The sequence below is a fragment of the Scatophagus argus genome, chromosome 1 (genome assembly GCF_020382885.2).
Source record: "Scatophagus argus isolate fScaArg1 chromosome 1, fScaArg1.pri, whole genome shotgun sequence".
Classification (NCBI taxonomy): Eukaryota; Metazoa; Chordata; class Actinopteri; family Scatophagidae; genus Scatophagus; species Scatophagus argus.
In genome coordinates this window covers 1,357,118-1,371,063 of record NC_058493.1, presented here as the reverse complement: position 1 = coordinate 1,371,063, position 13,946 = coordinate 1,357,118, and the positions used below count along the sequence as shown (strand labels likewise).

The following is a 13,946-nucleotide window of genomic DNA, read 5'->3' as shown; positions in this document are numbered from 1 at the left end:
CCATGGGCAGATATAAAATGGTTTGCTTTGACCAATACATAAAAACCATGCCAAGTTAAAAATGACACACTACTGTTGTGTCTTCAGTTCAGACATTCATGTTAGCCTGAATTATAACTTTGGTGATCCTATGATTTTTCATCTAATGCCATCATCAAGTTAAAATTTTCTATTTGTTTGTTAGCTTATGACCAAACACCTGCAAAACTAATATAATTCCCGTTAACCTCACTCAACCTGCTAACATGCTAAACTAAGATGGTGAACAGGGTAAACATACCTGTTAAATATCAAGACGTTAGCCTTTTGCTCAAAACTCACCAAAACAGAGCCTCACAGAGCTGCTTACATTGCTGTAGACTTTTGTGATCCCTAGGACGCCCTGGAATTTGGATTCATGGAGGGCCCCACCCCTCAACCAACAGGACCGAAGCAATCCACCTCCAACGGCCCAGTGCCAAACACCAGGACACCCCCGGAGGTTCTGTATTTGTGTCCCAATAGGAGACAGCTGTTTTGGTGTCATGATGGGGCTCTTCATAATATCAGGTGCGCTTAATGTTGTGGATAACAGGTGTGTCTCAGAAAATCGACAAATAAATCCAACTTAATTGGATGGACAGAACCCCTGGTCTCAGTCCTCCAGCTCGTCAGGGTTGGATTGAGTTGCTTTCCCCTCTCTGCTTATTCTTGAGGTACATGCAGCATTGTTAACTGCAGTTTACACCATAGTCTCTTTCTTTGTGTCTTTGCCGAGGGTGTTTATGGACGGGGTCTGTTGAGTACGTGTCGCGTGGGAAGGCAAGGGAATCTGCAGTCGCACTCGCTGGTCGCTCTTCTTCCATGTCTTGAACAAATGCATGTGGTAGCGAACAGATACCTGAGAAACAACCATATTTCAGTACAACCAGCAAACGTCACAGGTCAAATAAATATCCTGTTTTGTGACTGAAGTACCACACTTGGCACAGTCCATGAGTACTCCATTCACTGATGAAGACCATGATAAAGATATAGAAAGCCTGGGAAAAGCTGGTAAGAACCTTTAGCTGAGGTCAGTTCAAACTCCCCCTTTTTTTTTTAACACGAGGTCACAAATGAATTTTAAAAATCTCAGTTGTAAAAACTGCCAGCCAAATCAAGTGTGTAAGTGTTTAGCTCATCCACAAATAACTGTGCAGTTCTCAACTCTACAGTATATTTCACCACATTTCAGCTCATTGTTTTGGCTTTACACTTGGCTTGATTGCAGTTGCAGGGTTGATAATATAAGCATAATATGCATGAATGAGCAGCTTAGACCCTGAACATACCACTGTCCAAAAGATGTATATGGTAAAGAGTGCAAGTGTGAGGACCAGGAGCCCCAGAGCCTCCATGCCATTGGTGAAATAGAGATCCATGGCTCCTTGAACACACAGCCATCCTGACAGGCTGGCCAGTGGTGTGATGAACAGGAAACACAGTGCATCGCCACACAGTGTCCTCCTCTGCTGCTGCATGGATGGAGAACGCAACCACTGGAGGGGAAGAAGGGGGAGGATGAAGGCTGGTTAACAAAACATCAAAATAGACAAGTTCAGCCATACTGACATGATGTGGTTGAGGGTATTTCATAAAGAAGGTGTAAAGATAAAACATCTGGAGCGGATGATATCACATTTGGACACCGGGTGGTGCTAAATGCTTGGATCTTGGAACTGTTTTGTGTAGGTAGTAGTTGCATTAGTGGTAGCAGCAAATGGTAATAAAAACAGAAATGCTATGAATCTATACAGATGTATAGCATGTGCATGTACAATATATAGGTGCTACTGAGTAGGGTAGGGTGATATGGTTAAAATAAATTGCATTTATCCATACTTAACAAAAATGATAATGCAACATTTGTTTTTAATTACATTTTTCCACAAGATGAATTAAAAGATATAAGACTTTGTTTTTTTTTTTTACACACCTTATTTCTTTCAGATTCTGAGCACAAATTTGTTAAAATTTATGTTAGGTAGCTCTTCTCCTTTGCCCAATAATCCATCCATCATATCAAGTTCCTTGTTAAACAACTTGATTACTGCACAGGTGTGCTTTGGACTGGTCATAGTAGAAGGCCACTCTAAACTATGTAGTTTTATCTTGGAAAAGATAACAGTCGTTGAAGAGGAGTGGAGCAACATCCCACAGGCCACAACGAACCAGCTGATTAACTCTATTTGAAGGAGAGTTCATTGGGTTGAGTGCTCAATGAACTCTACCAGACCATCAGTGAAGAACAGACAGTGCACCCAGATGGATTCCACAGGAGACTTCAACCACACAGATTTAAAAGTTTTATTGCCCAAAGCACATCAACATGTGGTGTTCCAACAAGAGAAGAAACTTACTGGACTTGGTGTACACCCACCCCCCCACATCAGTCTCTCTGATCACATCACCATCATGCTGAGACCTGCATACAGACCCAGAGTGAGAGCTATCAGACCAACACAAAAGGAGGTGTGTGGCCATGTGTGGCCAGAGGGAGCCTCCGATGACTGGGACATTTTCAAACAAGCAGCCATTTACGACCACATAGACACACATACACTGAGGCTGTTACAGCATACATCACAAAGTGCACTAATGATGTCACTCACAGCAAAACTAAGTTTGTGTTAACCAGAAGCCTTGGCTGAGAGGAGAGGTTCACAGGCTTCTGAGGGCTCAGGATGCAGCCTTTAAGGCCGGTGAGACTGCAGGACTAGCAACAGGCAAACTGTCCCTTGGCATCAGGGAAGCAAAACAACAATACAGCAAGAAAATATCTGGACACTTCAGCAACACCACAGATGCACAGTCTCTCTGATGTGGCATTCAAACCCTCACAGACTACAAACCCCCACTATGGACTGGTGAGAGTGACATCATATCAACAGCCTCAGTGACTTCTTTGGCCCGTAGCATTGACCTCCATCATCATGAAGTGCTTTGAGCGGCTGGTCATGCAGAACATCAAGTCCATTCTCTCTCCCACGACCCGTTTCAGTTTGCCTACAGGTCATAAAGAACATCATTTCCACTGCTTTCCACCCAGCCCTCACCCACCTCAACTCAAAGAACTCGTGTGTGCGAATGCTGCTCATAGATTTTACTTCAGCATTTAACACAATCATTCCCCAGCAGCTAATACACAAACTCAGACACACTCAAAACCTCTCTCTGTAACTGGGTGCTAGACTTTCTTATAGGGAGGCCACAATGTGTGTGGGTCAGCAGTAACACCTCCAAGACCATCACGCTGAGCACAGGAGCCCCACAAGGGTGGGTGCTCGGCCCACTGCTCTTCACCCTGCTGATCCACACCTGTGTACCAACCCACAGCACCAACCACATCGTCAAGTTTGCAGACAACACAACTGTGGTGGGTCTCATCACTAGCAACGATGAGGCCAACTACAGGAATGAGGTGAGCCAACTGGTCCAGTGGCATAAAGACAACAACCTCTTCCTGAATGTGGGGAAGACCAAAGAGATTGTGGTCGACTTCAGGAGAGGACATTCAAAGAATCCCCCACTGACCATCGACGGTGCTGCTGTGGAGAGGGTGAGCAGCACCAAGTTCCTGGGGGTGCTCATCTCCTGGTGCTGGACCTCTCCTGGTCCGCCCACACCACATCACTGGCCAAGAAGGCTCAAACACGCCTCTGCTTCCTCCACAAATTAAGGAGAGCAGGAGTCCCACCACACACCCCATCATGAGCTCATTCTACCGCACCATTGAGAGCGTCCTTACTGGCTGCTTCACTGTGTGGTATGGAGACTGCACTGCCTCCTGCTAAAGACTCTGCAATGTATTGTGGGTACAGCCAGCAGCATCATCGGTGCCCCTTCGCTCTCCCTCACGTACATTATCCACCTGCCTCACCCGCAGAGCCATCAGCATTGTTGGTGACACCTCCCACCCTTCACACTCCCTCTTCAGCCTCCTGCCCTCAGGGAAAAGGTACCGGAGCCTCTGAGCCCGCTCCACAAGGCTGTTGAACAGCTTCATCCACCAGGCTGTCAGGATGCTGAACTGTCCACAGTCCACTACCTCCCCCCTCTGCCCCCTGTCCCTGGACTGTAACTCGTCCACTTACATAAGAACTTTACCTCAGCTGTTTTGCACATAAAGACTCAGCACACTCGCTGTGACCATATTTGCACTACTGCCATTATTGTACAGAAGTTTCATTTTTATATTGTTATTTTTATACTGCTATATTTTGTCTTTTTCTTTTTTTTATTTAAACTGCATGGCATTAGTACTAAGGTGAGAGAGAAAGTATTTCGATTCACCTGTATGTCCTGCACATGTAGTGAATTGACAATAAAAATCTTTGAATCTTCATCTTGACATGTGTCACACTGCTTGAGGGAAAGTTAGTAACGCCAGATAGTTACTGGTTTTCTGATCCATAAATATTTCCACATAATATGATCCAAACGTAAAATTAAATAAATGAATAAATAAATAAAATTGGTCTGTTAATGCAGGAGCTATCAATCTACATTATTAATGTGGTCTGATGCTGATTGTAAACATTGCTGTAAACATGGAAATGTGCCTAGCAAATTATTTGCACATCCCTATTCTTCTTCATAGGTCTTCTAAGGTCTCTCTGTAATGTAATTAGATAGTAGACAATAATAGTTAAAGGCTCTGCACACCCTAAAGGTGTTTTTGACCATTCTGGCTGATTAGACCTGAGCACATGTTAAGGGCGGGCAGAAGTGAGGTCACTGGCTTGTGTATAAAGGATGATAAGGGTTCCATTTGAACAAGTGCAACAAAGATGACTTCTAATCACCTAGAAAAAGTCAGATCACCTGTATGAGTGTACCGTGTGTGCAGATACAGCTGCACTACTACACTACTCTAAAGCATTATACCTGTGTTTCTGTGCATGTGTGCAACATTGCCTGACAGCAGGCTTATGTTGTTCATGGTGTAGCTTAACCTGGCAGAGCACATGGTGCTTAATCAGCAGATTACTGGCTGTGACCACACATGGAGTAGACAGGGAGGCACCTAATGCACTCTGCTGTACTTTCACCTACAGAGCAGCAACAGAACACATCTAATCTGGCGGTCAGGCTAACTGGCTTTGCGGGAACAAACGGCCCAGCGAACAACACCAGGTTTTTCAACGTGAGGGCAGTAACTGGTCAACACATTTCCTAACACTGACAATATCTTTGTCCAAAAGGTACACAATATGATGACGTGGACATGATCAAGGTGAGATGTAACCTTAGAGTAAAATACTGTTTATGTTCTCTGGTAAATTCACTGATTTCACTCACTGTTCATTTATTAATTTTTCAGTCATCATAGCAAATGTCAGTGAAGAGCACACTTTAATAATCATGATTGAGAGATACTCATTGACATCTGTCTATGGTGTGGACAGATGGGAGCAACTTTGTTTCTCTTACATTAGGTCACTTGACTTCCTTCTTGAATTTCCTTCGGGATCAATAAAGTATCTATCTATCTATCTCTTTTCCTCTGCTGATGAACAATAAACAGAAATATGGGTGGTTACAAATTGCTTGCACAGATTGCCTACTATATGGCATCATATGTCGAAAGCCCACATTAATAAAACATTAAAGAATTAAGAATTAAAAGCTTAGAAGAGGTGTGTTGAGACCTACATTGTCACAAAATGATGATGCCTACCTCAGTAAGAGGTTTTGGCAGGCGCTCCAGTGCAAAGTGGTGGTGGCAGAGTTCACAGTGGCTGCTGTTGGAGGCGGTGAGCCAGTGCTCCAGGCAGGCCTGGTGCACCATGGCCAGGCTGCCTGAGCACTCACAGGGAGACAGCAGCTCCCCAGAGGTCCTGCCTTCATGGCAGATCCTACAGAACGGCTCTTCACTGCACACACCGACACACAAGAGACAGCATCCATGTCAGAGGACAGCAAAGTGTTTGTCACCTACCCTGACTGGATTCAATGTTAATTGGTTCAAATATTAGTGAAATTACACCAGCCCCTCCAACACCCATCCACCCACTTTCAGTTTCAACATATGAATATATGCATCTGCCATCAGGCTATTATATACATTTGTTATTTCCTTCTTTCTTTCTTCATTATTTTTTACAAAACACAAACAATCTTTTCTGGTCCCAGACTGTTCATATAGCTATGTGTGTGACACAATACAATCATGCACTGCATAGACAAAAGTATCCAAACACACCTCTTTATGGAGCTGTTTTTCAGGGTTTGGGCTCGGTCCCTTACATCCAGTGAAGGGAAATCTAAATGATTCAGCATACCAAGACATTTTGGACAATGCTATGCTTTAGTTGAAAGTGGCAACAGTTTGTTGAAGGCCCTTTTCTATTCCAGCATGACTGTGCCCCAGTGCACAAAGCAAAGTCCATAAAGACATGGCTGGATGAATTTGGTGTGGAAGAACTTGACTGGCCCACACAGAGCCCTGACCTCTTGGGATGGAGTGGAATGAAGATTCAAGCCAGGCTTTTTGCCCAACATCAGTGTGTGACCTCACAAATGCTCTACTGCATGAATGGGCAAAAATTCCCACAGAAACACAAAAAGAAATTGCGGAAAGCTCAGAAGAGTGGAAGCTGTTATGGCTGCAAGGCTTGGTCAGGTCGCCAATATTGTTGTCTATATAGTGTAGCTTCTGTCACTCTGTCTAGCAAAGCTGGTACCTAAACAGTTAAGCTAACTTAAGCACTGAATTTAGCTAAGCTCATAAACTTTTTTGCATATTTGCAAGCATAGCTGCCCCATCTGACTGCTGGTGAGATCAGTTTGTAACAACATGACATTGTGTTGTAGAGTTTGAGGAACACTGAAACACAGTTTGAGTTTGTGAGTTGCACACTGGTATGATCTCACTGCTTTGAAAGGTCAGCAACAACCAAAGTCAAAGTTGAAATAATTTTAACTTCTTTGGCAATTTCAAGCAATGTGTTATGTCAAGAGTAGCACTTCACTGAATCTGCGCTTCCCATAGGACAAAAATAGGACAGCCAGCACAGAGCAGTTTTACTGGTGATCATGGCACCAGAACACGAATCCATAATGTGGCCTATGTGTGCACCTTTACATTCAAACTTTTGTCCAAGTGTCTTCAAGGTGACATTACAGAAAAATCTGAAGTATTATATAAACCAGCTCTGATCTACTATGAATATCTTTATCTCTTGATAGTGGGGGAAAGTTGGCATTGTGTTCCAGGGAACATGAATTAAATAAACATAATCTGTTTCTACTGTTTCAGATATAAACACTTTTGTTGTCAGACTCAGTTAATTTTTTTATTTTTTATTTTTTTTTATTTAACTTTTATTTTACCAGGAGAATTGACCCATTGAGATTAAAATTCTCTTTTCCAAGGGTGTCCTGGCAGCACAAGTTACAAAGTTTAATATTTCGATGATTTAAATGATAGATTCAGTGAGCTTGTTTGTTTCATGCCTACTGAACCTTGAAGACAGAAACCTTAAATACCTCCCCAGAGGTATGTTGTATAGAGACGCAGTAAATCTCTCCAACAGACAGCTCAGCAGAATGGATAAACACGGCTGAGACTTTGTCTCACCTGTCAGTGATTGCTTCACATTCGTCAGAGGGCTTGTCTGTGTGATAGTGCTTGACATCTTGCTTGAAGCAGTTGGGTTTCTCCTCCAGCCCGAGCTCAGGCATTAACTTGATCTCCCCCACGGGGCTGGACACCCATGGGCCCAGGGGTTCCTCTCCGGTCATGTCTGCTATGTCAGGGGCCATTCACTCTTTTCAGGAGCGTCACATCTGTCAGCAGACACAGACAGAGACAGACAGATCCAAACATGGTAGAAAGCAATAATTGCTAGAAAAAAAAGAATATATATATATATATATATGAAATTTATAAAGTATTTCTGATGCTGATTATGACATAGAATGAAATAACTGTAATATTTTTACTGCATGTGAACGTTTCTTCACTTTTCAGAAAATTTGATTTTTATAACACAACATAGACAGAAATTACTCCATAAAGATTTTTTTCAGTATAGATTTGAACTGTAAATGTGTGTAATGCAACAACAGAGTCAACAGTGAGGTGACACCTACTGCAGAGCTTGGTCTTAACGTGGCTTACATGTCCCTCCCCTCTTTTCACTCGTACATTATAGTTTAAATAAAGACACAACAGTTACACAGAGTTGGCCCATGTCGACACACTACTTATTTGAAATTATACACATGGTGCTATTGATTACAAACACACACAAGGAGTTACACATGAAACACTGAACTGCTGCAAAACAGAGAAAATCTCTCTCTCTCATACACACACACACTAAAGCTAATGACATGTACAACACATTGCATAAAGTAACAAGTGAATTTATAACAGATCTCTTACCATCAACTTGGTATCCACAAACACTCTGTGATGGTGTGTGCTTCCATCCTGTAGAAACAAGCCCTTTCCTTCTGTGTTTATCAGAGAGCGTCCCTATCCTAATAAAGCCTGCCAGCAGATTAGCATGGCTCACGGATGGCTGTGAGAATAGTGAAGGATTAGACAGAGGGGAAAGTAAGGGCCAGGCCAGACAAAAGGAAATCACATCAGAGTGAGTTACACCAAGCGAGCGCACCACCTCACCATATCCCCCCTTAATCCTGTTAGGGGGCTAACAGGCAGGCAGCAGAGTGAGCCTTTCACTGGGCTCCCACTTCCTATGCTAATCTAGCCTTGTTAATTCTGAAGCTACTAACACAAATGAGGAAGATCAAGAGACTGTGTGATTGTTGTGTTGGGTTTTACACAGGGATACTGCATGTTTGTGAAGGTGAAAGGCCCTCATTCTTTGATATATGCCCCAATCAAATCTTGCTGAGATGGAAATCCGACAGCAAGTGTGGACAGAGAATCAAACAGTATACAAACATATAAAAAATTGATTTTCATTTTCTTCACTTGTTTGTGAAACTCTGTTATGTTAGCTTTTAACTTTAAATACCGCTAAGCATTATGGTGGGACTCATAATGTTTTATTAAGTGTCTTTTGAACACTCTTGACTAGTTATAAACTAGAGGTTGACTGATGAGGCTTGTAATGCATTATGACTACCTATACTCACCTGTACACACCTCAGCTGTAGTAAGGCTCATAGTATGCTACAGTCGATGCAGTATCATAGGTTATCACTGTGTGTTAAGTAAAGTACATATTTATGCATCTATTATAATGCATTGTCATTATGTTTCATTGTTGGTGGTAAGTAAAGTGTAATAACGTTTCATGCATTTAAACAAATCTATGCAGCTTCAGGAGTGATTATTAAGATACTGTGTGGATTATTATAGCATACTATGAGTACTTACCGCAGTTGATTGTTCAGATGTCTGTGTCTATAGAATTGCAAATCAGCTATTTTAAATAGTAGCTGAAAAAGCTGAAACAATAAACTGCTGAAAAATGACTATTTTTTAGGTAAACTTAAGGCTCTGCAGCAGGTGATTAAAACTGCCCAGAACATTAGTACATATCTACCGAGCAAATGTGTCGTCACTAATGTGTCTGTGCAGAACCTGAAGGATAATAAAAGACAACAACACTGCAGCTACACTCTGTTCACCCTGTTATTGTAATGACAAGAGATACAGAAGTATCTGCTGCTATACCACTAGACTCCAGAACAGCTTCTGTCCTCAGGCTGTGAGACTCTTCAACTCATCCTCCACAACCCACAACAAATAAAGATTTATTTTTATGACGTAGTTTTTATTCATCAAATCATTTAATTTTTGTTTTGTGAGTAGCTTAAAGGGACTACAACTATCATTTCGTAGCACAACCCGGTGTTATATGTGATAAAAATTTACATGAAAAAAAGAAGATGCTTGTACCTTATACATATGTGGAGTACATTTGAGGTAAAGAAATCCTTTTTATTCATATCCGTGATGTGTTCTCTCTTTCTATAACCTCTGATGAAAACCCTGCTGAAAAATAACCCATAAACACAGAGGAGAAAGAGAAGGACTTTATCTGACTGGCAGAACACTGATTCCTCCATCTCTCCATTTTTATTCTAATCCTGTCTGTTATTCATTCCCTGGCTGCTCCACAGAAAGCCCACAGGGAACACACATCATAGGGAATTCTTTCATGAACAGACTGAGAGGGTGGACAATTCCTTTGACAGTGGCAGGACAGCAGCGTGCAGAGCCCCAGACATGCTGGCTAAAATGTACGTACACAGGGCCCCATCACACTGCTCTAGAGAAAGGCCACTTCCTGTTTTCTTTGGCTGGTAGTGGGTGTGGGCCTGTTGTGCGCTGCCCCTGGTCTGCTGGCTCTACTGATGTTGTGTCTGGGCTTTAGTCAAGCTCTATTTGCAATCTGCAAAACCTTAGCCCCCCTCCTTGGTTTTCATTGTGTTAGGTGAGACTGGGGCCCTCTCTAATCCTGCTCAGGGCAGGAGCGAGGGGCCACCTTCCAGTCTATCGATCCTTCGCTTCATCGGGTCCCATAATAGCCATTAAAAGATGTTAATCCAACATGTGCCGCATTTTGGATCGATAGCAGACAACAGCATTGTAGGAGGCTGTCTGGACATTAACTCACACATGTTCTTTATGCTTTACCTGTATACCCATCTAAAATCATATAAAAATACTGCAAACCCCGCTTCTAAGAGATGCAATTACCATTCTTAACAGGAGTAAACTATAAAGTGTATGCTTCAAATAAAAGTTTGTATAATGTGTGCAACCCTCGGACGAGGTCATGAGCTTCTTCACTTGTTTAGGAGAATGCTGCAATACTGTTTTGCTGGACTAAAAAACTGCATCTGATTTTTTATTGAAATGTGCATAATGACTGAATTTTCATTTCCACACAGTCTTTTGATAGATAGACATTATTGATCCCAGGCTGGGAAATTACATTCTTGAACACAAGAAAAGTGAAGCCTCCAAACACACGTCACACTGTCTGTTTAGAAAGAGATGCATCCCTTCCGATTCCATAATCAGAAAAGGGATTTTACAATCCAATAGGGACTTTATTCGAAGCATGTTAAAGCTTTAAAAATAATAATCACACTTTATATAGCCTTATAACAAATGTCTCTGTTCATGTCATAAATAGAAAGTGGGCAGAGCTCTGAGCTGGTGACTCAGATGGGGCTTGCCAGGACTGTTTGAAGTAAGAAAGGGGGTCACTGAGTGTTTTATCTGGGAGACACAATGATTTGATTATAGCAGACCTTTCAAGGGGCTTTTTTTAAAACACAGATAAGAGGATTGCTAAGTGGCTGGAGTGGAGCAGTCAAAACAATCCTTGGAACAGAAAACCTCCCCGGACTGAGCTCTGAAAAGCCTTGTATTGACCAGTCCATCCCTTTAGTTCTTAATCATTTGCTCAGTTGTATATCATGGCACAAACTTCTTGAAGCCTTTCTGTACATAACAGTGTCCAGTGTGTATCCAGAATCTGACAGTGAGTATGTTCTTCTGCAGCAGTCATCTTTTAAAATATGCCTCTTCCATTAAAGGAAAAGTCCATTAGCTTTCAGTGGACTAATCTGTGGAGAATGCTCTATCACTTGGCACTATCAGCAGTTCCTCTCATAGAGGAAGGGTGATGTCTCTCAGTTTTAAAATGGATCCTAAAGACCAGAGAGAAGTGAGAGCACCAAGTGACTCATGTCAAGTGGACATCCTTATCTACGAAAGATGAGGTGGCTCTTTGTTACAATCCTCCACTGCTCTAAAGGCAGCCATCAGAGTTAGTGAGCACAGGGAGAACACTGCTGCCAGGGATGTCACTGCCTTAAGATGTCACAAAATCCAACAGGGTAGGAGTTCAGGAGGAGTAAAGGTGCATCAGTCTGAAGCAGACTGCTCTACTCCAGGCAGCTCGTCCCTCCTCGAGACAGCCGGCAGCCACAGGCCACCATGACGGAGTGGACTCTGCTCAAACGTCTCTTGGATGCTGTCCACCAGCACTCCACCATGATCGGCCGCCTGTGGCTCACCGTCATGGTTATCTTCAGGCTGCTCATTGTTGCTGTGGCGACTGAGGATGTGTACACCGACGAGCAGGAGATGTTTGTATGCAACACACTGCAGCCAGGATGTTCCACCGTCTGTTACGACGCATTTGCGCCCATTTCTCAACCTCGCTTCTGGGTTTTCCACATCATCAGCGTCTCCACACCATCCCTCTGCTTCATTGTCTACACGTGGCACAACTTGTCCAAGATGCCCCACAGCTCCACTCAGAGGCAGAGGCAAGGACTAGGGGAAATCCCATGGCAGGAAGGCCAAAACACAGGGCAAGGTGGTGGCCGGGAGGTGTATGATCCGAGCTGTGACTCAGACAGCTGCTCCATTCACTCCCATAAGCACTTAGGCCACAGCCTAGCAGATGTGCTGGAGGGCATAACAGGTCACAGTGCCCAGAGGGGAGACCCTAACAACACAGTGTCTTTGAGTAACACCCAGGCTTGTGCTTTCAGAGATGGGGGTGCAGAGGGCCATGTGGTCTCTGGAGGGGTTCTGTCTAAATGTTATGTTTTCCATGTGTGTTTACGGGCTGTTCTTGAGGTGGGCTTTGTCCTGGCCCAGTGGAAGCTGTTTGGCTTCCAGGTGCCTGTCCATTTCCTTTGTACCTCCACACCCTGCAGCCAGCCGGTGGACTGCTACGTCTCAAGGCCCACAGAGAAAACCATCTTCCTGCTTTTCATGTTTTGTGTGGGTGTGTTCTGCATCCTGCTCAATCTGCTGGAGCTCAATCACCTGGGCTGGAAGAAGATCCGGCAGGCAGTAAGGCTGAGGGAGACGGCGTCATGGGAAGGCTGTCCAGGTATGAGGGGCGGATATGAAACCTTCTCCCCAGACAGCCCTTCTCTTACATCCTCTTCAGGCTTCAGGGACAAGACCAGCATCACCTCCCTGCCCACTCTGGACCTGGTAGTGGGTCACGAGGCTGACTGGACCTGTACTGTGAACAGTGGCAGCATGAGGGAAACTGAGGAGGTCACAGAAATTAGACTGGAGCAACCAAAAAGACATGGCGTCCATAAAGCAAAGAGGCAGCCTCTGAAGAGTAAGAGGGACATCACAGGGACCAAACAGAGGAGTGCTGAGGTCTGGATCTAAGCCACAATACCAGGGAAACATGCTGCTGCCTTTATTTGTCTAAACCTTTGGAATACAAAGATAAAATTTCAGTTATAATTGAATAACTGAAATCATTGGTTGACTCAAACTCCAACAAATAATATTTTCTTACCTTCTACCTCCCATACAACAGACGTGAGTAGAATTTTCTTTGTGGTGTTCACGGTCTTTCAAAAATATGCTCCACTAATCAGGATAATCCATAGACCTTGCTTCCAATAGTTTTAGAAAGTATTTTTCCCATAACAGCACTTTATCCAGAATCGGAAAAATATACAGTAGTAGTGAATTTTTAGAAGTAACTTTTTAACTTGAACATATTTCACCTCCTGTTTACTGACTTAGAAGTAAAATTCCACAGACAGAAATCGCAAAACCTGGAAACTTAAACCTTGCACGGTTAGACACAACAATTGGTAAAGGAGAAAATTTAAGAAAGGAGAATTTTTTTAGTAATTTATTGCAGGACACAACTAATAACAAGCAAGAGGGTGTGGTATTTTTGTAATTAGTTTTTTTGTGACGGGTTGTTGAAGGCAGCAACTCCCAACCTTTAGTGTTTGTTATCTCTTAATACAAAACAATTCCTACTTGTTATCCCTCATCATCATAGGCTGAGTCATTTTTACTGTTCTCTTTGAGCAGCATTCAGGTGCATAAAGGCGCAATAATATGCAAGATTAAATTACAGTAAGGAAATTATAAACATAATTCTGTGTAGAAGCTGTTGGTTCTTGTTTCCTACACCAGCAATAGTCTT

At 43.0% G+C, this 13,946-nt stretch overlaps 2 protein-coding genes across 2 annotated transcripts; one reads left to right on the top strand and one right to left on the bottom strand.

The window, feature by feature from the left end:
- Positions 1-312: 312 nt before the first annotated feature.
- zgc:158785 (uncharacterized protein LOC791214 homolog) lies at positions 313-7,788 on the bottom strand. The gene is made up of 4 exons (XM_046398253.1): positions 7,604-7,788; positions 5,702-5,897; positions 1,314-1,520; positions 313-880 (listed from the first exon to the last, which is right to left on the bottom strand). Exons 1-4 carry the CDS (start codon positions 7,786-7,788, stop codon positions 722-724), a joined length of 747 nt encoding a protein of 248 aa, XP_046254209.1. The 3' UTR covers positions 313-721.
- A 4,171-nt stretch (positions 7,789-11,959) lies between these two features.
- gjd6 (gap junction protein delta 6) lies at positions 11,960-13,165 on the top strand. The gene has a single exon (XM_046398831.1). It carries the CDS (start codon positions 11,960-11,962, stop codon positions 13,163-13,165), a length of 1,206 nt encoding a protein of 401 aa, XP_046254787.1.
- Positions 13,166-13,946: the final 781 nt, after the last annotated feature.

Bases quoted from the DNA above. Each gene is read 5' to 3' on its own strand.
- gjd6 (XM_046398831.1), top strand. From the start codon at position 11,960: ATGACGGAGTGGACTCTGCTCAAACGTCTCTTGGATGCTGTCCACCAG.
- zgc:158785 (XM_046398253.1), bottom strand. From the start codon at position 7,788: ATGGCCCCTGACATAGCAGACATGACCGGAGAGGAACCCCTGGGCCCA. The intron at 5,898-7,603 runs GTGAGACAAAGT...CGGTGTGTGCAG, and splicing joins TGTGAAGCAATCACTGACAG to TGAAGAGCCGTTCTGTAGGA. The intron at 1,521-5,701 runs GTAGGCATCATC...CTTCCCCTCCAG, and splicing joins TGCCAAAACCTCTTACTGAG to TGGTTGCGTTCTCCATCCAT.